The 25619-nt window shown below is 37.5% G+C and overlaps 1 protein-coding gene across 1 annotated transcript in view; it reads right to left on the bottom strand.

The window, feature by feature from the left end:
- The window catches only part of LOC124155847 (nose resistant to fluoxetine protein 6-like), a 56691-nt gene extending 34190 nt beyond the window's left edge, over positions 1–22501 (bottom strand). Inside the window, exons 1-4 of the mRNA XM_046529997.1 lie at positions 22457–22501; positions 16746–16907; positions 15646–15902; positions 14049–14245 (exon numbers count right to left, since the gene is read on the bottom strand). Of these exons, the coding sequence (XP_046385953.1) occupies positions 14049–14245; positions 15646–15902; positions 16746–16907; positions 22457–22493 (653 nt within the window). The 5' untranslated portion in view covers positions 22494–22501. The remainder of the gene's footprint in view (positions 1–14048; positions 14246–15645; positions 15903–16745; positions 16908–22456) is intronic.
- Between the last annotated feature and the right edge of the window lie 3118 nt (positions 22502–25619).

Here is a 25619-nt window from a genome sequence, read left to right on the forward strand (position 1 = left end):
AAAAATCGACCCTGAAAAAAAAATGGTAGGTATTCTGCTAAATGTTCATCTAACTATGAATAGTATCACTCCCTTCGCATTCCAGATTAAGTTTTTCACCAATGATACATTTATAGTTTTCACCAAATTTCATTCACAGCGTTTAGTAGACCTAAGTAGTAAGACACGAGAGTTAGCAGACGATTGATTTGTGCCATGAAAAATTCCAGATATTTCGTTCAAAACGTATGCACACAAATATAATAACGTTGAAACTGAGTTGAGAACAAATTTAGTATCACTAGTATGGAAAACAAGTACAATAAACGTTTCCTGCATTTTTCAAATTAATAGTAAGTACAGTCTAACGGCAACTGGATTAGGAATATAAACTCGGAAGAGCAAAGTTACCCTCTGGCTTTTTTAACCAATAGTATAGTTTTGAATATTACTTCAAATCAGTGGCGTAGAATATATTTCGTGGTGAATGTGGGGCGACCCCCCCCCCTTTGGCAATTAGAGATCCGGGAAATTAAAAATCACATGCCTGGATATACATTTTACATCATTTCGGCTACTTAAAATTTGGGTTTTACTCGTAATTCCGCAAATAATATTTAACTTGAAAGATAAGAGTGTCAAAACTTGAAATTATTTTTAAATAGCAGAAAAGTTTATCGGGTTTTCCACCGGTTGATGTCGTCCATGTCTCCCGACGTTTCGATCCGCGACATGCTAATCATCCTCAGGGGATCTTCCGAATTAAGTTTCGGAAGATCCCCTGAGGATGATCAGGAAGTCGCGGATCGAAACGTCGGGAGACATGGACGACATCAACCGGTGGAAAACCCAAGAAACTTTTCTGCAACTGATACGCCGGGAAAACCTAAGATCATACATATATCTAAATACTTTTTTTATTTCACTGAGGCTTTGGTGGCGGGATATATCCTTATGTCCCACATAGTTACGCCACTGCTTTAAGTTATTCTCTTCCTTTTTCTCGTGGCAATTGTTAACTACCTGACCTCAGCTTTTCATTCAGCCCCGAAGTCACTCTGCATTGAACTTTGACTCCGCTGCTATAGATTGTCAGACAGTGGTCACCCCACTTCATTCTAATCTTATAAGCTTGCACAGCTTAAGCATGAATAAGGTTTTATGCATTGATATCCTTAATGTCGCACTACTGTAATATTCAATTTTACTTGTATGAGTATTTTTTGCTATACCGTGGTTGCACCGTGTTGTTTGGAACAACTAATCTTGGCTTTGGAAAACCAACTTCTAGCAATCTTGGCTGACCATAATATCACAATAATAAAGCTGGCGATAGAAGGCGGAAATCTGCCGATATCTTGTGAGTACCAAAAAAGTATCAAGAGAAACAGTTTGAAATATTGATTAAAAGCATTCAATAAAAAAAACTATAAACCTTAAAATAACAAAGAATTCCATCTTTTCTTACCGATCGGAGTTTGAAGTTTTTCTCTCGCACCCTTAATATGTATCCAAGGCCAACTCCGAAAATATATGGAATTAAGCGGTGAATAAAGTTAAGATAAAATTCATCTGCCGTGGCTAGCATTTGTGTTAATCTGTAAATACAGAATAGAAATGTTGGAAAATGAACATACAATTAATAATATAAGGATTAAAATATGCTTGCTCTAAGTGGGATAGTGGCATTCATACGAATAATGAAGACTTGATTTTGTGATGTAATTTTGTTTTACTTGAAGGGAATTCTGCTGTGAAGTACGTGTACATAGATGTTGATAATTATTCAATTTTGATAAGAAGGTATCCATTACTTTAAAACGATTGACATCTTTTAATCTGTAACAATCAGTCAACTTTAGAATAGTGGGTTGTAAAAAGAACTCCTTCGTTTCGTGTCAGTCTTAAGAATTAATTCTGTGCGTATTCGTGAAAGGTTTACATATTGGAACCAAGTTAGATGGCATTCAATCACATGTTCCGTTGGGGATCCAAGTATAGGCTCCATCTGATGTAAAAATGCTTTAAGCTCAGGAAAAATATGTCGAATTAATGCGAAAACCCAATTAAACTTAGAGTGTATTTCGGTCTCAGTGAAATACAGAATTTAAACTGATTTCCTCTAATGGGATGCAATTAAACTCATCATGATTGTGTTCAAACTCTGTTGCTAATTAGTATAAAAGTTTGATTAAACGATTTTTGGCTAGAATCTTAGAGCATACTTATGTTCTCACTGGAAAATCGAGTCTTTCTTGGCATTATTGATGTCATCACGGATTTAAATAGCAAACCAAGGAATGTGAATAATAAGTACTAAAGGATTATTTCAGGACGGTTAATCTATGTTTGTTTAATAATAATTACATCCCATATTTTTTTTGGGCAAAAATTGGCCTTATAATATCTCATTATTTTAAAACCAGTGTCAAATAAGTATACTTATTAGATATGAGTAATGCATCAGAAAGGTTTAGGAGTTTTGGTCGTTGGTAATATTAAAAAAGACATTCAATTCATCGTCAACGGTTCGTTCTTCAATACGAAAACCATGAGTGCTATATTTAAAGGTAATGTAAAACAGTGTAATATAGAAATTTAATATAAAGTCAAAACACCGTGAGTGTTTTTTAGTACCTTCAGTTTTATAAAATTGTACCCACCCTGGTAAAAAAACGCGAGTAGAATGGAAATATATTGTTACAATTTAAGTAAAAGAAAAGAATGATGATAAAACATGTATCAAAAGGTAAATGTTGAAACATATATCAAAATGATTAAAGTATCATACGGTTGTATGATAATATATCCATTTTCTATGCTCCAAAATTGTTTAACGCCCAGTGGCGTAACTAGGAACATTCTTTGGGGCGGGGGGAATTAGGGAGCCTGGGGGAGAAGAGATCTCCCCTCAACAGGCAGCTTTGTTGGGCGGTCCGGGAAAGTTTAAAAAAATGACATAACTGGAAAAGCATTTTATCATTTTAGCATTAAAAATTTGGGTTTCAATCGTAATTCCGCGAGAAATCATTGCAACAGAGAATATATTTCTCTGAGGCTTTTGGGGGTATCTATTCCCTCGCCACCCTGTTAGTTACTCCAATGCCTACGACTAAAACTCCATAAGCATATGAAATAAAAAATGTTTAATAGCAACAAGATGATTTATCACTATAATATCTTGTTAAAATTTCACTCGTACTCACGGAAATCCAAAGTATAGGACAGTGCCCAATCCAAGGGAATATACTTCGTTAAAACTTTCGCGGGTGCTCGTCATGTTGAATTAAAACTTTTGGGCTATGTCGCCGCGTCAGATTTTGGGTGGCCCCAACGTTTCCCGACCGATGCTGGTCGCTTTCTCAAGGGAATCTTTCTCAAGATTCCCTTGAGAAAGCGACCAGCATCGGTCGGGAAACGTTGGGGCCACCCAAAATCTGACGCGGCGACATAGCCCAAAAGTTTTAATTCAACATGACAAGGGAATATAGTTTATACACCTTTAAAGCGGACAATGCTGCGATAATGAGGCTGAGAGGCAGGATGCTATATTTTCCCTTTTTCCATATAAGTAGAACAATAAAAGGTGACAAAATGTACATATGCATGTCAGTTTCCAATTGATGTGACAGTTGGTAGCACTGCAATGTAAATAAATTAAGAGGCATGAAATTAATCCACACAGGAATTTTGTACATTGCAGAATACTTCTTGAGACATAAAAACCCACCATTTTTTGTAGACCCCTGGGGGTGTTTGTGTAAGTTAGAACGTTCAACCAAGCTTCCTCGCAGCAAGAAATGAAATGATACAACCGCCGTGAGTAATGGCCTTCCGAAGGAAAAATCTGCATAGCGCTGAGACCGGTCAAGGCACTCATGACAAAAAGCGGTGTCATTCTGTAGATGGAAAAGGACAATGGGAAACGTTTTTGCCATTAGGTTTGAATATTGAATGATAGGCACATAACTTAAATGCGCACGGAGAATGTACTTCCCAGGAGCATTTTTTTCTAACTACTAATTATAGAATGAAAAATGGGTTAAACCGTGGGTTAACATTGATTAAGGATAGTAGGGTTCTATGTTTTGTCAGTTCGATTCCTGACCGCAATTGTCGCTCTAGGTTCTCGTAGTCAGTTCTTTATCAATTACTTCATATTTACTGAATAAATTTCAAAAGCTATTCATGATTTTAATTCTGTTATTACAACTGCCGAAAATAGCGTCTAGAGCTAGCTCACAAGTGACTGGACCCGTAAAATCCTATTTTGATTACCTTATTTATAATCATCACCTTGAAAACAGAACTATTTGGCCTATGCATGGGGGAGCTACAACAAATAGCAATGAACGATGACAATCATCTATGGCCCTGATATGTGCCATTTACCCAGGCTGGACTCGAATCCGAGAATTTCAGTTTCGCTGTCGAGCACTAACCGATGGAGACACACCTTCATATCGCTATAGTGAATTAATCTCGAAAATCTATTGCCATACATTTCATTCCTTCCAAAAATATAGTTTCTTTTTTTCGTTTCTCATTAGGTCCAGTATTTTATTCCTTTCCTTTACGCTCTTGTTTTCCTTTTACATTGATCGTTGCTTTTCAATACGTTTGTCCTCAGGATGATTTCTCTTCATATCCAGAATCATTCCAGTTGGTTCTTTTCCTCTGCTGAGTTATCCAAAACTTGGCCAATTGTGTCGTTCCTTTCCATTGCATAATTTTTAAATGATTTATTTAGTGATGGGTCGATTCCAAAATTTTATCGATTCCGATCCCGATTCCGATTCTGACATTTCGATTCCGATTCTACCGATACCGATTCCATCGATTCTGATACCATAGGCTCCAAGAAAAATATGACTTAATTCCAGGCAACAAGAAAACCACTTTAAAAAATATTACTCTGTAAAAGAGTCAGTTGACAAAAGCATCTTTCATATTATCACTATGTAATTAAAATATAATAGCTATATTTCAAAAATCAAATAACTGAAAAGTGGTGTTACATGATAGGTATTACTTTAGAATATTGGCACCCATAATATGTTGACCATATATATGTATCCAAACTAAAAGGGAGAGCCCTGAGTACAGAAATTTTCATAGCTATATTAAAGATTACATACTACATATATGAATCATGTAATATTTGGCCCTTTCAAATTCTCAAGCAGAAAAACCAATTATTCTACATGCTCAGCCAGCAGGTTTTGACGTCTCCATGTTACAGTATTATTGTCTGTAGAAAATTGCATTTTGCTACACACTCGTGTGATTGGGCAAGTACTTTCCTACCAATATTGCAAGATTATGGAGACTTTGGAATTTTTATTAAAAATTATATCAACGATTTTTTTGGATCTTGAATCTTCATGGAATTCAAGAGGACGAAGCGAACGAACTATAGAACTAAACTTTAGTTTTGTTGAGCCCAAAAAATTCTATACTTCTCACGTCATTTAATCAACCTTAAAATCTCTTGCTTTTTTTAAATTCAAGAAAGAAACTAAACGCTACAAATGAATATCACATCGGACGGACGCAGTAATAAAAAAGGCTAAAAGAGCCTTGTGGTGTCAAAACTCCCCCTTCCGCGCGACTCACCTCGGCGAAGGTGGAAAGGGAAAAAGGGCATCGGTTGTTGCCTTTCGCGGAAACAGTTCAATTTTCTCTCTATTAAGCATGCTGACTTAATCTCTTCACTTTACTTCAATACCCGAGGCATATTTCTTATTCGTATTCGGAAAAATATCCAATCCTTAGTATTTTCACTCCAGTAATGCGCTAAATGTTCTAGTCGATCTATACATAATCCTTTTTAACATCCTCAGTTTAGTGTTTTAAGTCAATGAAGACGATTATCCATGCTTTAAATGACGATTTTCAAGACTAATGTTTTTAAAAACTTGAAAAATCGGCCTCAGTTACCGAGCCTTGAGTTCCGCGGCGTGTAGCTGAGCCTTGACGCGCGATTGAAAAATCGCTCGTATTTCCTTCGTCGCAGACTTTTTTTCCAAGATTTCTCATTAGTACTCTTTAGAAATCTCTAATTTATATTGTGGTTCAAGTTTTCCGAGTTATATTTTTCGTAAACGAAAGATAATGCCTACTATATGTCAAATTTCACGTGAAAAAAGGGTCGCCCATTTTGCGTCGTAAAACCAGACAGATGAGAGCCAAAATCTTCAAAAGTCATTGAAAATATAGGCAAAGCACCAGATCAAAGGAATATTGCGTTTTTTATTCCATAAAACTCATACCAACGCAAAACCACTTGGATAAATTCAAAGATATTTTGAGGAAAAACGATATCTCGCGTGGCATTGAAAAATTAGTCATGTTTGGGTCTCTGTATCTCACTAAAGGTTCGTACATATGTAAAATGCCATATAAATCTATATCTGGCAAAGATTTATGATTATTTACGCTAATTTTCATATCTCTATCTCCAAATAGGTCATTTTGGACTTTATTCCAGCTTTTTCCGATTTCGGACCAGTGTGCGCCGGGTAGGAAGACGATCGGCCGCCGCGGCTGGCGTAAAGGTATTCGGCGCCAACGTCGACAACTATAGTGTATTCGGCAAGCTGAAACTACCTGGCCAAGGCATTAGAATGACTTATCGGCTTTAAAAACTGCATTATTACATGAGTTTCATGTCGCTTGCATGTCATTATTACATGAGTTTCAGCGCTTCCTGTCGGCAGATTGCTGGACCTACTATAGCCTCGAAAGCTCTGTAACCTTAACTACTCGACTCGACATTCGTAATGCTACTCGAAACGCTCGAGTCGAGTACCAACTACTCGACCGACTTGAATTTTCGAGTACTCGCACATGCCTAGAAGATATGTGTTTTGTCATTACGATTACGTGGCGCGAAAATTCAAACGACTGTTGGAAACGCGGTCGTATGTTTTATTGTTTGCAGTACTACTGGAATCGGAATCGATTTTTCACCTTGGCAAGTACTCATTTTCGATTCCGGTTCTTGGTCGAGAATCGAGGAATCGAAGAATCGAGGAATCGAACCGACCCATCACTAGATTTATTATATTACCCTATGTTTCGTTAATTAATGCGCTACTACTCGTGACACACACCTTGAATTGGATGGTTAATGGATTCACTAATACGGCCATGTATTGAAATATTTTTGGTTCTTCATTCTATTATCGTTTTACCTACGTTCTGGTTATAATTCTGTACCACTCATTACTTAAGCCTTTGGTCTCCACTTATTTATCTAAAAGTGATTAATGTACGTAGATTGCTATTTTACTGTCATTTAAGCCATTTCAGTACTTTCTGTACCTCGAGATATTCGCCATATCTTTAACTCAATTTTCTTTCTCACTTCCCTTCTGTGCCCTTTCTCCTCCGTTCATTGTAAATATCTCTCATTAAATATTTCGGATACTTTATAGGTTTACGAAACCCGGTTCCCATTTTGAAACCATCAAGAATTAGATCTGTTCAGTGAAATCATTAAGTTATATTAAGGTGGAAAAATTTGATTGATGAAAGTCGAACTTGGACATTTTATGAGGCTCTTGCCTAAAAATTTCGGTACGGTTCAGTTTTATAAAGCATTATTAATATATTTGAAGGCAGGGTTTGCTGACTTATTTTATCAATCATTGCTATTACTTTCCGCAAATGCTTAGAACGATTGAATTTTGCTCGACATAAGGTTCCCGGACCCTTTAAAGCTAAACTGTTGACAACCCTACCCAGAATTGAAACCGTCCCATCAATGGGGAAAATGACACTAACATCTCCTTCATAAGAGATGGATAAAGCTGAAACTACTCATTTACTCACTAAGCTCACAGTTGAGGGAGCTAAACTCTGGGCAAAAATGATTCGCTCACAGCATTTACCGAAAGGAACAGCAACCTCTTTAGTATGCAATAAACATAAAAATTTTCTCCAAATACCATTGTAATATTCGACTTTGAAGATGAATTGAATGAAATTCCTCTTAAAATATAATAATTTTATCTCGTACTATGAATTAATGCATTGGTGAACTTAGCTATTTGTTATTCACAGTTTTTCGGATTATTTTCCTTTTTATAAAGCAGTAAAAGGTCCTTAGGTACTTACTTGATATAGCGTCGAACATACATTTTTGGAATATTTAGTTTTTTACCCTCCTGCAAACGCTTTACGGTATAATACGACGTGAGAAGGCCACTCATAACCACAAACGTGTCGACGTAATTCCAAAAAGATCGCAGTATCATGCTTTTGGGCCCCTGCATCCACTGAAAAGAAAATCATTATGAATTATGAAAACGTAAAGAAAGTAAAAGTTAGGGCTTTTTATATTAGTTTTTTTTAGTAATTTATGCGTAGTTACAGGTTATGAGTAGGATCTTACAGAAGTGCCTGTTTCAATATTGCAATTGAGGGAAGGTCTGAGGCTAAAAGAAATGTATTTTTAGGAGCTCTACAAGGGGAAACATCTTTATTGTGATTGATGTACGGGCAACATAACACAAATAGCCGATTACCTTAATTACAAGGTCTCTCATTGAATTTACTGGTCACGAGTGTTACAAAAGAAGATCCTTAAGTCAATCTCTGAATGCGTTGTCCACCACCGCGCATTTAAATGGGTTTACAAAATGGCCACTCGCGTCGCTGACAAATTGATAATAATATTTTTTTAGGGGAAATAAGGCATAATTAGCGATATTAATCGACATTTATATACATGATAATGTGATCTTTTGAATTCTGAAAGCCTCAAGGCTATTCCTCGCAATCAAAAACATTTTACTGCAACATATTGGAAAAGAGTAGATCACATTTCACTCATCACCGCGCCGCGGACATATTTGAAAACCGATTGAAATGCGACCGAAATGGCCACAGAAATCTGCCTTACATGGGATAGAATTGGACCTCATATATGCAATCCCCTTGGTACTAGTTGTAAAATTTATATGCTAATTTCCGTTCTACTTTTAAATAAGTAAGGTAAGCAATTCTGTACACTTTAAATTTATGGTTTTATGCCTTTGCGTATATGTAACTTATATCCCATACATATACTTTCTCACTATAGTGCGATAACATTACAGATTGGATATGGGTATTCTGTTAGTCTAAGTGACAGGAAGCTGTGGTCGTAGCGGAGCCATCATATAGTAAGTGGTAGGAGAGTAATGAAGGAAAAATCGTATGTGATTAAAATGTGGAACGGAAAACTCTGCAGTTTCCGTAAATGGAAAATGACGAGTTAAAATCATAACAATGTCTATTTCAGCCCTCTATTTTTCTCTTCTCAAGCATTTGTTGGCCATGGATTGGAGCAGTACGCATGGTTCAAGTTATGTTATAAATATCGTTTGTATTGGCTAAATGAACGGGCTCAAAGATGGTCGAGTTTCGAAACTCTTTCGAATGTATTTTCAAAAGATCCCCAAATTATAGCGGATCGCTAACCATTTCTACTTTCAAAGTTGTATAAAAATAGGGACCATCGTGGTTTAAATTTTTTTGTCAATGATGTATCAACTTATTTTTGAATTAACGATGTTTTTATGTACTTCATCTGTGCATGATACCATTCCGGAATTAGATTACTACTCTTTTATATGTTGTGTCGTTTAAATATATGAAAATTTTGAATCGATAAAAACTGAGAATTTATTTGAAAGATTTGAGAAATGTAACTGTATCCCCAAAAATAATGTCGTATTTTAAAATTTACGACACCGACAAATATTTTTTTCTTATTGTCACGATGACTACCAAGGATATGACCTGTAGTAAGTACTGTGTCGCGGTGACGGTCTCTCATGGCATTATTACAAATTTTTACAAAGTTTCATTACTAGCGAACAATAAGAATGAACCGTGGAATAACTTCGGCTAACATCAGATCAACGTCTTCTTGAAATTATCCAAATGGTTTTTAGAGTATTATTTTCTTGTTAGGTGTGAAAAGAGGAATATGAGCTTACCTCGGCCATTTCTGTCCTGTTGGCTACACTGCCAAATAGTATGAGAAGTCCTCTGTGTAAAAAGAACAATATGAGACATAATATTGTCCGTAATCCATTCAAGCAACTTAACTCATTCTTTGGCGTAGAGGTGTCCAGCAAAGTTCTCATATTAGACCTGAAAGAGAATGCGAGGAAGATTCGAACTAATACACCTGTGGAAAGAAAATAGAAGAATTAATTAGCGTGATAGGGGTTGTAGCAAAACTCAAATTTTATGCGGACAAATGTCGAAAGAATTCTGTCTTAAATTTTTCCCAAAAATCCTTTTTCCCAAAAATCCTTTTTCCAAAAAATACAGGATGTTTGTGTTCTCCACCGGGTAATCTCCTCAACGGTTAATTCTAGTTTAGTAACAACCTTTCAGGGAACGAGTCGTACTCCATTCTCAAGATTCATTCAGCCCTGATGATGGAGTACGACTCGTGCCACGAAAGGTCAGTAGCCATGTAGGAGATTACCCGGTGGAGAACACGATCAGCCTTCACTACCAGCATACGACGGGAAAGTATCAGATCTTTTTTCAAAACAGGTTATTTATAGCTCAGCTTCCATTTATCTCCGTCATAACGTTCCTCTTCTCTCATTCCTCTTGTTTTCCTTGCACTCATGTACCTCGTAAATATATGTATTGTGAAATACAGTGTTATGAATAAAGGCATATATTGTCATGAAAAATTTGTCGACGTTAATTCAGAAAGTATTTAGAGTATTCGATCAATTATTTACTTTTAATTTACTACATATGGGTAAATAGAAATCGGACGTTTACGGAGGGGAGGAGACTTAATATTTCATTCCATTTCTTTATCTATTCTTTAAAGACGGGACGAAATAAGAATTATAAGTTATGTGTGTAGGTTATTTTATAAGGTTTGTCAACACAAACATAAACTTTTGAATTTTCTTCGCATAATAGAAATGAAGAGGTTTTCTTATTAGTTAAGGAATGTGGTTTTTCAGGCGTGGAGGATATTATGGTAACTCAATGGCATTGTTCGTATATAACTTAGCAGGTTAAGTTTCTACCTGATTGAAATGATGATTTGAAGGGGCCGGAAAGACATTTCTTCATAGGAGTTTTATTTCATTTCATTTTACTTTTAATATTTTACGTGATCATGGCACGGTATTTCATAGGTTATTACGAAATATGGTTGTCATTTTAATTCTAACTTGAGAGCACTTTGGCTCCCTGCGGCAGTTATGAATTAAGGTTGTATCATATCGTTGCTTAACCAAAAAGGAATTTAATGAGGATTGCTATTGGAATTGCCATTCAACCCTAGTCAAAAGTTTTATCTAAATAAGTCGTAGGTCATTTTGTTCCAATTATGGAGTTTAAAAATTACTAATTACCCTGTTCACAGCTTGTTTCTTACCAATATAAAGGTTGAAAAGAAGAAGCCCGCAGTCCAATTCAATCAATAACGATTTCAAATTAACCCAATTATAGATTTCACGGAAAAGTGTATTCTTAGTATAATGTACTTCTTATTCCATAACTCTAACGGAAGGAAATTATATATTTAATGGATTTCCAGCTATTTTGGTTTACATTTCTTTTTTGGCCACGCATCCTAAGACCAACTTTTAATCTTGAAAGGCAGTTTTCGCTATTCGAAGTATTAGAATAATTTTATATCACTTGGATGATATTTATGTCCGGTAGGAACTTAGGAAGCTAAAAAATGCATGCGTACAACATTCAACGGTAATGCGTGGGCCTAAATGTATGTCGTTTGAAATTATTGTCTTATCTCGGCCTATTTTGGACTGTTTATTCACTTTTGCTATGTACCTCATAATTATTGAGTGCAACTAGTATATGGTTAGGTTTAGTTAACAATTAGACATTGCTTTGCATAAAACATGTAACTGATATTTTTTTACATAATTCCTACCTCTTTTCCTTGGGTCTTCACCTTTATTCTCCATTCTTTTTTCATAAACTGCTCCCATTATTCCTACGAGTGTCATAGCCAAGCTGAATAACCTGTGAGTGAAAAAAAGATTTCAATTAGTCATCCTAAAATGTCATTGATGTCACGATGTTATAAATGTTTTAGTGACCTTTAGGAAGTGTGAATGGTGACACAAATACTATTAGGAAAACTGGAAATATTGATTTGTCAATTTCACCGTGAAAAGATCTATTAATGATTTAACACGAAATTTACGCAACGGTGTTGCCTGGTTACGCGGTACCTCTACCCGTTCGATTTTTATGAATGAACGCAAAAATGCACCGTGTAACCAACCAACTTGTGAGAATGCATATACAAAAAATTGAACCTGTTTCAAATTTGTGTAAGCAAGTTTTCTCTCAGGCCCACCAAAATCGTTCATTTTAGGATTAAACTCATACGGGTTTATGTAACGTGTGACCAGGCCTTGAAGCAGTCATTTTTCTCGAAGAAATGATTTGATTCATCAAGAAATTGAGCATTTTATTTTTTATTTGCTCGAGAAAATTTCAGATGCTCTCAAGATTATCCGTTGTTGTTATTGTGTGTAGGGAATTGGACCAGATTGTAGAAATATGGGGGAACATAATTTGTAAAATCTAATATATTCGAAATTAATTGCTAAAAGCATTTTTCACTGCCTTAACCTATACAAAAATGAAATTACCACTGTAAATTTAGTAAAATATCAATAAAATCGTGTTTTTTACAGATATATTTGCAAAATATCAGGCCCCTTGAAATATAGGATTTATTAGGATGTCTTCCTGCACTGTGGGAATGGGTAAAGGGAACGGAAATCCACCTTTAAAGCATGACCCAAAAAAACTGTTTTTCTTTAAGTTTCAAGTGCGTGTAAAGTCGATCACTTCGCAAATGAGAATATTTGGTCGATATGAGGTTAAAATTTGTCATGATGTATTGCTTTTGTCACTGGAAACACAGTGTACTCATCGATACTCAAAATACGAAGTTTTACCCCCTTAAAATCAGGTAGTTTTCCGCATATTGAGGTTTAAATTTGTATACGCGATTCGACAATGCAAAAATTATTTGATCGAGCTGGTTTTTTTCATTGGTGTGATTATCAATGCAACTATGGAAATACATTCACACGCACTGGCAGCTTTCAAGGAATTCGTTTTTTTTTTTTGAGCCACCCAACTACCGCAGTTTCACCTCCTTAGGTGAAACAGATATGCAAGAATTGAAATATAGACAGTGTATTGAATTGGTTGAGCCTGAATCACACGGTCATTTTTTTCGCCGCGAAAGTGATCACTATCGAGATCACTTTTCCCGTCGCGAAAAGCAATCGCTCTAGTGATCATTTTTCTGATTCACACGGTCACTCCCGCCGTCGCTTTTCGCGTCATTTCCAATATCACAGCTCGTTGTCATAGGACCCATATCACGAAAATATATAGCGTGTTTATTTATCTATGTCATTCCCACAATTATCAAACGCTGCGCTGCAATCACACCATACGGTGATGCTTTCTGATTGGCTGATATGGGGTTTTAGGGACGGTTTTAGCGGCGGAAAAAGCGACCGGACGAGTGATGAAAAATAGCGATTGGAATCCTCATCGCGATCGCGAAAAACAATTGCCGCCGACGAGCATTTTGCGCAGTAATCGCGATAGTGATCACTTTCGCGACGAAAAAAAAAATGATCGTGTGATTCAGGCTTTAGAAACGAAATAAAATTGGGTAGATAATTGGGATTATTATATGTTGCATACCTCCATATCGACCGCTCCAGTTTGTTGACAGATTAATCTCTTTATACTTATTCTGTCATCCTGAAAAGTTTAGGGCACATGTACGTATAAAGTCAACACTGGTCAACACGCGTCCGACACTCTTTGAAAATATTATCACAGTATTTCGGCAGATCAATTTTTTAAATATTTGGTATCAGGAATGTATTTGATTTGAATATTTCAAGACGATAGAATTAGTTTTTAGTTTTGGCACTCGAGTGAGAGGTAACGTGTTAACAACGTCATATCCGAGAAGAGGTTGAGTCAGGATCAAGGCTTGAGTATAGTTCAAGTAGTATTCCACTCACATCACGGCGTATGGTCGGGTGAGGTCGCGATCTCCTAGCGAGCAGGAGGTTTCCGTGCTGAGCAGTCGCAGTTTGACGGTGGAGTTGAGCGGGGCCAGCCACTCCGCGAGCGCCCCCTCGACGTCCTTCAACGTGCACGAGTGCGGAACACACACGCCCATCGACAGGGGTGAGACACTGGGGAAGAAAATAATGCCCTGGCGGTTTGAATGGATGAGTGAATTAATATTTATTATGATATTGGAAAAACCCTTAAATATTAAAGAAAAACATACACATAGATATAATGTTCTACTCTGAAAAATAACATTTTGACAAAATACACCATATAAAAGCGATACAAAAAATAAATATTCGTCTTTGAAAAAATCGTAGAAAGGCTTCACAAATATAAAAAAAGGTTTGGACAACCGTGCAATGAAATGTTCAATATCAGGTAAACAAAAATATAAGTTTTAACACAAATATAAATATTTCATTAAGTTATAAACTCGATTGTTTCTGGCTTTACTTTGTGAAAATCCATTGAAAACAATAAAAGGTATGGTACTTTTTCACTCAATATATTTAAGACGACCGTTTTAGTCGCAGGGGCGACATCATCAGGAACAGAAATCGTTATATTAAAAAAAAAATAACTGTTAATATAACGATTTCTGTACCTAATGTCGTCTTGAATAAATCGTGCGAAAAAGTACCATAACTTTTATTGTTCATTTAGTTATATCTATTTATAAAAATGCCCATATATCGGTCGTTTTGGCAGGAGAGGGGGAAAACAATGTTTCAAGTGTTTAAAATTTATATAATACTAAATTATGACTATATTGATAAAAATAATATTATGCAGAATATCATATCATATCTTATTCTTAAGTCAATGACGACGAATAACTATCACAATTACCTCGTATTAAACTGGAGGATAAGTATTTCGCGAACATTGGCCGGTAAAACAAGTTCAGATTTTTTAGAGGTAAATATTTCTTTTCTGTAACTATTTTTGGCGCTAAGGGATATGGCAACTTAAGTGCGAGTATTTCAACTGTACTTAAGGTCTCAGAGGTTATAGATTTCTTAAATTATTTTCGCCAGAGCCTGATGAATTCAAGGCATTTGTATGGCTGTTGATTTGATGAAGCAATTAAAATTGGAGCGATACATTTTAAAAGTGGCTAATGATAAGAATTCATACTTCCATCAGTTTTTGCTGAATGATATCGGACGCTAAAAATCGTGGAATTTTGGAGAGTTTCTATGGGACATGGTTGCATTCTTTTTGAAAATCATGTGATATTAATTTTATCTGGATATTCCCCTTGCAGAGACTTAAGTTATAGAACAAGGTCATAGAATGTTGAAACCATGGTGGGTAGCGGAGTTTTAAATTGAAGGGTAGAAATTACTATTTGTAGTTTTTATCATTTAAGCCTCTGCAAGGAGAATATTAATTTATGTATCGCATTCCCACCAAGTCAAGCCTGTAACGTTTTATACGGCGGTTTCTATGACGCATGGTTACCAACGGGTGGATGTCAGATTATTTTCTCGTACCTATATAACTTGTCAGAAAGACCAAAGCAAAAATAATACTCACATCATCGATGTCAGTAGTCATCATGTCTTTGGCGCGGATGTGGTCGTAGATTTCCTTCAGATCTCCGCTGCTACTCGAATCCTTATCCCTTGGGTCAGCGAAAATCCGAAAGTTACAGTACTGCCCCCGGATGTTTTCTGGATCGTCTTTGGCGGCCTCGGGCCTCGATGTCACTTGAAGACACTGCCTATCATTCCCCAGCCAGTTCACGTTCCCTGACATCACACCCGAAGCTATCTTCCCTGAGGCGTCGTACACTGCGAGGGCGGAAAGTACATTTAGGGTCAGTCACGGTGCACGAATAGACCCGTTTGACTAGACACTTCCTAAAGTTAAATATAATATTCTTTATTACATAATGTCAGGCCACCTGGCGGCGCTGGGAAGGAGAGTACCCATAGAAGAGGGATACTTGGAAGTCATAGTCACACGACAGGATTTTTAGGTAAAGGAAAAAATATGGTCTGATGATGGTACATTTATGTACCAGCAAATAATGGAAAAATGATTTCTGTGTACCGTGCGCGGGATCAGCTTATACCCCGCTCCACAACATTGATCGTTGTGTGTGCCCGTTATGTTAATATATATTCTGCATTCTTAATCATAACTTATTTGCAGAAAAGTTTCTCAGCGGTATATGGTCTCCATCTCCATGGAGACATTGAGATCATTTACCGGTGGAAAACCGGAGAACGTTTTCTTACCTGATACGCCGGGACAACCTAAGATCATACAGAACTTATTAGCTGCCACCAGGTGTGTATTTTTTCGTTTCAGTTTACTCATGCATGCTACTTGTAGATGAGGAAGACTAATAAAACCCCGTACAGTTATTCTGGCTCTTTTCGCTATCCAAGTAAATGCTTAGAATGAGGGGAATGATGTATAATTTTCATTATGTAATATGTAAATTAGTACTAATTAACAGTTGCTCGGCATATTTTATAGGATGAATAAATAATGTATGATAATATAATACAATTCGATTTTCTGTTTCGGTGATAATTTATTTTTTCCCATCAGGTATTTCAGGGAATAACTGAAAAAATACCGTCCTATTGTTTCTTAGGTGTAATAACCACATTTATGTGACGTACTTTGTACGGCCCACAGCTTCAACTCGTGGAGTTCTTTGAGGTAGGTGAGCGCGTGCTTCTTGCATTCCAAATTCTTTACAGAATCATAGGTCGGGGCAAATGGTGGAAGAGTCACGAATGGAAACGGCAGCGATGTTCCTCTGTTCTCCGCACTCACGATCACTGGAAATAAAATAACTTTAGTTTTAATTTGAACTAATTACTCTCTTATTTTTAGTACTTTAACCCGATAGAGTGCTTGGATAGGAGTGGTAGATTGATACATATTATTTGAAAGACTAGCATCACTTTTACATATGTTTTCACATGTGTTGTCATTCTTTTTCATTTTATGAAGTCTATTTGTTGTTTTTTTTTCTTTATTTTTAATTATGTGGTGTTTTGGTTGAATTGGCTACCGTGAAAGGGCAAAATCCGAAGTAGATGACTGAAGTTATGGAGATGAAATTATACTTCAAGCATTTAACAATAGTTCAGCTGAAGGAACAACTTAATGGCGTTGATCTCTCTTCAAGGGGCTGGAAGATCATCTGAGAAAAGAAAATAGGGATAATGACAGCTTGTACATTGAAGTTGAGTGGCGGCTATAACCAGGAAATGAGGAGCTAGGTGTCGGAGAAATGTTTTGCAGTTCAGTGAGCTTGGTGCAAAATTTATTTATCCGGTTGACCAATTTTCATCAAGACCTGGACGATAAGATCTTGATGGTCATATCGCAGTTATCGGACCAAATGGCTACCATTGATTTACCAACAGGTAGAGTTGCGGAAAAGGTGTGAGGTGGTTATGAAAGGAATTTCCGACCAGGTCAAAGCACAAGACATTGGGGAAGACTAGGTGTTCCAACCAGGACATAAAGCACTGCGACGCAATCATCCGTATCGTCTATGCGATCGTAGGGTCTATAGGTACGATGAAGGTCTCGCACCAAAGTGGGTTGGGCCCATCACTTGTATATATGCTTTTATACACGTTATATTCCTGTTTAATGTTCTTAAGTTCATTCGTTGTTTTTTATTGAAGAAAGATTAAGTACTTTCCCGGTGAATAGGCTGCGTGAAGAGTTCTCGGGATCGCCACCGGGTCAGGGACAGGGGCGCCGACTTATAAAAAATATTGGGGGGGCCCATATCGGAGGTCTTGCCCCGGGAAGAGGTTAAATTCAAAGTGTGTCGCAGCACCGAAACACTACCATGATTCACACCACTTGATTCAGTTAACCTGCTTAACCATATAACCATTTGTTTCAACACATTGTTGAATTTATTTTAAAAGGTAACTATCGCCAAACATGGGAAATAAAAATAACAAATATATTTATGTGATTTCACAAAGCATAATATAACTTAATTATTTTCTTGAATTATTGAGGGAGCTCCGCCCCCCAAACGAATCTTTGAGGGGGCTCGGGCCCCCTCAGGCCCCATGGAGTCGGCGCCACTGGTCAGGAACTCCATAGCTGCCGACGTTTCGATGTCCGACTCGGCCATCGCCATCAGGGCTCACTTCGAGTGAGAATTTTCCTTTCGTATATAGTCACTCTGGTGGTTATGTGACTGCTTATTGGCTCATTTTCTTTTGAAAAGCTTCTATTATTTATATCATATCTTTCATCTAAACTTTAAAGTTATTCGTGTACACTTTTATGATTTATATAGTTCACAATTGCATACAATACACTATACATATAACGAATGAAAGCTATGCCTGTGCGTAGTTCATAGCTTTCCCTGAAATCCATGATGAAATGATTCAGTGAATTAAAGTGTAATTGATGCTCTGCGTCAACTCTAAGACTTTATAACTGTCAATATCAGTGTGTTTATCTATCGATGCGATTTTACACATGTACTCAACGCGTGGCATTTAGGTGAGGCATCTCGTAAATAAAACCGAATGAAATTCTCATATCAACAGCATTCATATCATACAGCATTTTTAAGATGGGGTCGAACATAGTCAGACCCGAAAAAATAGGATGCATGAAAGGAAATTTAAGGAACGAAGGAAAAAAATCTTTCACATTCAGCTATTCTCCTGTTGAGAAAGTTAGAAAATACGCGAAAGTGTCAGCCCACTTAGCGTAAGTTGGTGACTTCATTAGAGTTCCTATTCATAAGCTCTTTCAAGAAGATCCGCTCATTGAATGAACTAAATGGTCTCTCAGTGTAAACAGCAACAAATCAACTGAGCCTAAGCTCGCAAAGAGTGCGTGACGTCATCTACTAATCCGCGAAAGGGTCAAGGCCGTCGATTTTTCGCCGCGAATAGCTCGAGAAGCAGTAAGTGACCCGTCCAGAAGCGAAAAATACAGTTTTATTTTTAAAGTTCTCTATGAAAATCGATCATTAAAGAAATTGAGAACGAGCTCAGTTTTGACAAATTTAGAGACTAATTATTCGTTGTCATGATCAAGTTTCCCCACTCTCTCCGAGGATTTACTCAAATTAGGAATATTTTCATTTATAATATCTCTGCCAGGTTGAGCTGACATTCCTCCTCGCGTTGTTTGCGCACTGTGCAGCTGTCTCATGACACTTTCGGAGATGGCAACCCATACGGCCTTGTCCTCTCAAGCCACTTAATCCATGGGAGGTAATGGGACTTCGGTGCATAATAGGTTGGAGCTCGGCGCTAAATCAAGCATCATGAATTAATTTTCCAATTATCCTCTGTGAAATGTTCTAAGCGCGCTTGAAAGGTCACCGATGGATTAGCTGATTCTTATGAAACTAGAGTTATTTCCACAAGCAACCTTTAGTCCAGTTACTGCTGAAGGAAATGTTAAATTTCGTAAGTATTTTCTACGTATGAATTTCATTTGAGTTACTCATACATGCGCCACATTTTTAATGAGTGAGTTGCATTATATACGTTGTTTCAGGAGGAATTGCAGTACCTCAGGAGGTGGTAGGAAATTTTAAGATGTGCGATTATGATTGAGGGGGTGAGAAGCCAAAAGGAGAAGTGATTTTTTCTCTACACAGAGTTAGGTTCAAAAATTAGGTAAAGAAAACAAACGAGATCAATTAGATGCTTAGTGGTCTATCTGAATTTCCGCTAGATCTCACCACAGAATAGAGAATCAATCGCATCACTTGGGCACCAAGTTATTGCCTATGTTTCCATAATTTTCTGTGCCCACCTCTGCTCAGAAAAAGATCCCTTGGATTCCCATCCCCTCAATAGTTATAAACAATTTATCTTTGAGATTAATTAAACCTGAGCTTTGGGCGAGAATCATAAATACGATTGCGCCATCTCATCCAATTTGAGATAGTTTCAGACAATTTTTATTTTTTAATATCACAATATTTAATTTTTAAGATTCAATAATCACATTTTCGTCCTACCTTAATTATTTAATGTCCTTAAAAAATCGAGAGCATTAAATATATAGTCGAAAAGACTCGAGAACCGTTGTCATGGTAACCAGGGATGGCAATTGTAACTAAGCGAAAGTTAAAACCAGTGAAGTATCAACAGATTCATTCCCAGGAGCGAAATGTAGACACGAAACGAAATGGTTTTAAACCCGGGGAGCTAAATGCAGGGAAACGAAATCGGAGTCAAAACTACTGCGGATCGAAACTGAACTAAATCTCTTGGGCGAAACTAAACACTGATAATGTTTCGCACCAGAGTGACCACGTACTTCACCCTCAAAGAATGTAGATCGGATCCAAACACACAGTACGAAATATCATTGAATGAAGTAGAGGTTCGGCCTACCGTAATTGGATGCATGGGGCAATCACATTTTTACCACTCTCAGGAGAACGGTGAACGCAAACGATTTTTTAGCTCAATGCTTTAACACCTCTACACGCATGTCAAACGTAATTGGGAGAAACTATTCCCTTTTATCCCCCTCCACTCATCTTCTGGGATCGAACCTTAATTACGAGCATCGGAATCTCGATTAACCTACTCGATATATTGTATACAATCGGCGTTGGAATTTTTTTCCCGATCGGCTACTTGAAATGTCGTCATTGTAACTATGCCAGCGCTTTCTGACAAATAAAAGCATCACACATAAGCATGATTCACAGGAATGGCTAATTTAGATTGTTAGATTCTAATTAACCAGAATATATGAAATTCAAACAAAAAACAACAGTAAATATATCCCGGGACTTCAGAGGTTAATTTAGCTTCGTTCCCGGGAGTAAATTTTCGTCCTAGGTCGAAACGTGGGGATTTTCATTTCGTTTGGGAACGAGACTAAACCCAGGCATCGTATTTTCATTTCGCTCCGGGTCGAAACGAAACATTTTCTTTTCGTTTCACTTGCCATCCCTGATGGTAACTGCATAAAGCATCCAAAAAATGTTTTCGTTGCCACTGTTTTCAACATCCCCCTAACATTGTCTTCAACATCCACTCCCCACTCATTACTTTCTCCATTCACACATTCTGCCTCAGCGTATCTCATCTAGAAGCTGCCTCTCATCACCCACCATGTCCAGCACTTCGTCGTTCCTGCTCCTCTCTGTCCACTTAACCTTCTCCGTTCTTCTACGCACCCACATCCCAAACGCCCACAATATACGACGGAGAGTAAAAAGAACACTTCTAAATCCATGCAACCTACAACACTACAATACACTGTCAGTGCACTTCGTCCTATCGTACATATCAACGGAGTTTAAGTGTCTATTTTTTGCATTGCGGGTTGCACTAAAGGTGCTTTCCTTGTACATTCTGACGCTAATGTTTCGGAAAGTGTTTAGGGTCGGCGGCTGAAGCAAAAATTACATATCATTGATATCCGTTTCCTATCCTACCTATATCAAAATTTGGACGAGAACTGCTGGTGCAACTTGAGGGACCTTCCCTTGTACGTTTAGTTTTTATCATGATTCTCTCGGTATAAAGTTGACATTTTCTTGAAAATGATATACAGGGTGAGCATAAAGTCTTGCCCTGATTATAAAAAATATTACAGAATAACCGTTTGGCATGATACATTTTTTTCTGGGACAACATCAAGGACAGTCTTAACCACACCAGTTGCTGACATCGACGAACTAAAGGCTAGGATACAGACTGCTGTGGGTACTGTGACAGAACATGTGTTACAAAACACCTAGCGGAAATGGGAATACCACTTCGATATTCTCCCAACTACCAATGGGGCACACGTTAAAGCATGAGAGTCACTTTCTTACTTGTTTGTTCTTGTTACTCTCCGTCGCTTATTGGGGGCGTTCGAGATGTGGGTGCGGAGAAGAATGATGAAGGTAAAGTGGAGAGAGAGGAGAGGGAACGACGAAGTGCTGGACATGGTGGGTGAGGAGAGGCATCTTTTAGATGACATACGTTGGAGTCAGAGGGTGCGGATGGAGGAAGTACTGAATGGGGAATGGACGTTGAAAACAGTGTTAGGGGGTAGAATGTTCTGTAAACGAGGAAGAGGAAGAAAAGGAATAGGATTTTTAGATAGAATGAAAGGGAGTATGCCTTACTGTGAATTGAAGTCGAAAGTACATGAAGGAAGGGGAGGCTGACAGAAAGGGGTAACGTAAATGGTCTTAAAAAAAACTAGTAACACCGACCTATGTGACATTATCAAATTTAAATTATTATCCCAAACGGTTATTCTGTGATAAGTTTCATAATTAGGGAAAAACTTTATGCTCACTTTGTATATAACTCGTCTCTCGGACCAAACTCTAAAAAAAATACATTAGATCGACTAAGCATACCTGAGAGCGAGGCCAAAAAGATGAGGAGACGAAACATTTTCGGCTCCTCCAGCTGTCACGTTAAAATGTGGACTGAGAACGAGTGGACTATTCATCGATAGGTTTTTTTATCAGTCACATGACTGTGTCACCAAACATTATCACCGCCGATCACCGAAAACGATTTTTCTCCAATGTTCTATCACACCACAGACCAGACTGAACGTGTGGGCGGTGGGGGAGGGTGGGCGGTGAGTTTATCTAATATTAGGGTCAGAAGTTGGCCACGATTGTTTTTTTCGGTCTTATCTTCGACTAGGTTACATTGACTTTAGATGAAGAATTTTGACAAATTCCTCCCGCTGAACAAACATAATGCTATGCCGGCTTCTGTTTTCAAGTGAAACGATGCTAGAAATTCAAGTAGAATTCATGATATTGCTGCGGTCATGACTGTGGTTGATTCTATTTGGAATGTATTCAACCATGTTCTTTGCACTGCATGAAAAACAAGTGACTTGTACGCAGTCAGGCGCATGGGTGTATGTTAGTATACACCAACGATTAAGTTCACTATGAAAAATATTGGCTTAACATAAAAAAGCTCCTAATAATTGCATAAAAATCCGTGAAGATGATATAAAAAATAGCTAAACGTTGACCAAAAATTTGCCATTTAATTCTTAACGCATTTATTCCGTGATTTTTTTGCAAAACTATTAATTTTTGATTTTTCTTTGTCATTTCCTTATCCAGATCATCGGAGAAATACTTAAAAAATTCGATGACCTCTACTAAACGTTAACGATCCTTTCAGCATGTATCCGCTTTTAATAGTATGAAAATACCATCATGAAAAAACTTAATTAATTTACGCAAAAATTTTTAGTTAGAGCCGATAAATATATAATTATTGAATAAATACAAAAATAAATTTGTAATCACTTTTATTTATTGAGGATATTATTTTAATTTGCTTAATAAGGATGATACATTTTAGTCGAATTATAATTTTGTTGATACATTGAAAAACACCTATCACGAAAGGGAACTTTTCGCTTCCAACTGTGTCATACTGGCCCATTTCGCACCGTCTTCTAGCCTGACCGGTGACAATTATATGCCCACCTTTACCTGCCATTGCTTGGTTTTGAATTCGGGAGATGAAATTCTGAGGACCGGGCACTTTTGTTGCCATGCCTTATATTTGTAAGAGAGCTTCTACTACTGCTCGGCAGAATGAATGAGAGAGCAATCCTCCAAAGCCTAAATCAACGTTAGCAAAATGACGTCAAGAGAGAGAAAAAAATACTCAATCTATTTGAATATTTTGCATTGTCATCTCATATCCACTCCCTCCGAGATGGAGAAAAGGTTTTTACACTTGTATCACGGAATCTCCTTTCCCTTGGGCTACAACCTTGTCGCGGTGGAAAGGCTTGCGCATTCCTAATACCCCTAGAGCTGCGCTGCACAGTGGGCTGAAATCGAAAAAAGCTGGACAAAACCTCAAAAACGATTTTTTTGAGTGCGGAATTTGAAACTTAGCACAGTTGTTGTCAATACAGTAGTGCATTTTTTGACGCAAACCGTTTTGCATAGGTCACTTTTTTTAAACAAATTACTTGGCCTCAAATTTGAACAAATTTCGTAAAAATTGCCCGCATCGATTTATTTTCGAAATTCAGCATGTTAAAATTAATGCCACACCTTCTGCAGTAATTCAATATAAACCAAAATTCACAATATTGTTAAGCGGTTTATTATCGTTAATTTTTGTGCACTTTCGCGACTTAGTTGTTGCATTTGTGGCCAATACAATACAAAATGGCGGACCCGGTTTTTCGTTGAAATTTTGTGTTCATGTAGGATTTTAAAAAGAAGTATCACCTAGTCACCTCAAGATATTTACACCGCATATACAACAAAGCATATAGAGTGTGATACCATAAGGACAATTGCGACCACCTGCGACGCCGAAATTCAGATCGATTTTTCGAACTTGCGGCACAGTTCGCAGCTCGCTGTTGGCCACGGGGAATATCGAGCTCGATAGAGGCTGGGCCCTGAATCTTTTAAAGCAGATTAATTGTATAAAAGCTACAATATGGACAATTGCGACCACCTGCGACGCCGAAATTCAGATCGATTTTTCGAACTTTCGGCACAGTTCGCAGCTCGCTGTTGGCCACGGGGAATATCGAGCTCGATAGAGGCTGGGCCCTGAATCTTTTAAAGCAGATTAATTGTATAGTATAGTGCCACATTTCATTTCCATTTCATAAAACCTAATTTCTTCACTCTCTTGCAATATTTATCGTCGATGCAATACAAAATGGTGGACTCTGTTTTCTGGCGAAATTTTGTATTCATGTACCATTATAAAAAAAAGGATCACCGATATCTCGAGATATATACTCCACATATACGACAAAACCTATAGAGTATGATACCAGAAGGACAATTGCGACCACCTGCGACGCCGAAATTAAGATCGATTTTTCGAACGTGCGGCACAGTTCGGATCTTGCTGCTGGCGACGGGGAATACCGTGCTCGACGGACGTTGGAAAGTGAATCTTTTAGCAAGTTATTGTGTATAAGATATAATTTATTTAGTGCCACATTAATTTTACATTTCGCATAACCTTGTTACTTCCCTGTCTTGCGATATTTATCGTCAATACGATACAAAATGTAGGACTCTGTTTTTCGTCGAATTTTTTTGTTTATTTGGAAATATAAGAAAAGGATCACCGAGTTACCTCGAGATATTTACGTTAATATTACATCAAACTTTTTAGAATGTCCATCCAAAGAAGTCAACTACGACCGTTGGCATCAAACAAAACATAATCGATAGTTTTGCCGCGGCAGCTCCCTGATGGTGTGGAATGCCGTTACGTGGCCTGCCTACGGTACAATTTGCTATCCATTTCCACATTTCAAGGGAGAATAGATACCTTAGGATTATGCGAGGTGATGAATGAAAATTAAACTTCGTTTTCGTCATAAATATTCTCTCAATCACGACCGCTGTTTCGACGCACTGCGTCATCCTCAGGCGAGGAGTACAATGATTGTTCGTTTTAAATACCTGACCGTATAAACCAGAAGGAGTGGGGGGAAATCCGGAGGTAGTGGGGGGGTTGGTAGGGAGGAGGGAGAGGGGTTTGGTCTTCTCC

The sequence above is a fragment of the Ischnura elegans genome, chromosome 3, assembly GCF_921293095.1.
Source record: "Ischnura elegans chromosome 3, ioIscEleg1.1, whole genome shotgun sequence".
Classification (NCBI taxonomy): Eukaryota; Metazoa; Arthropoda; class Insecta; order Odonata; family Coenagrionidae; genus Ischnura; species Ischnura elegans.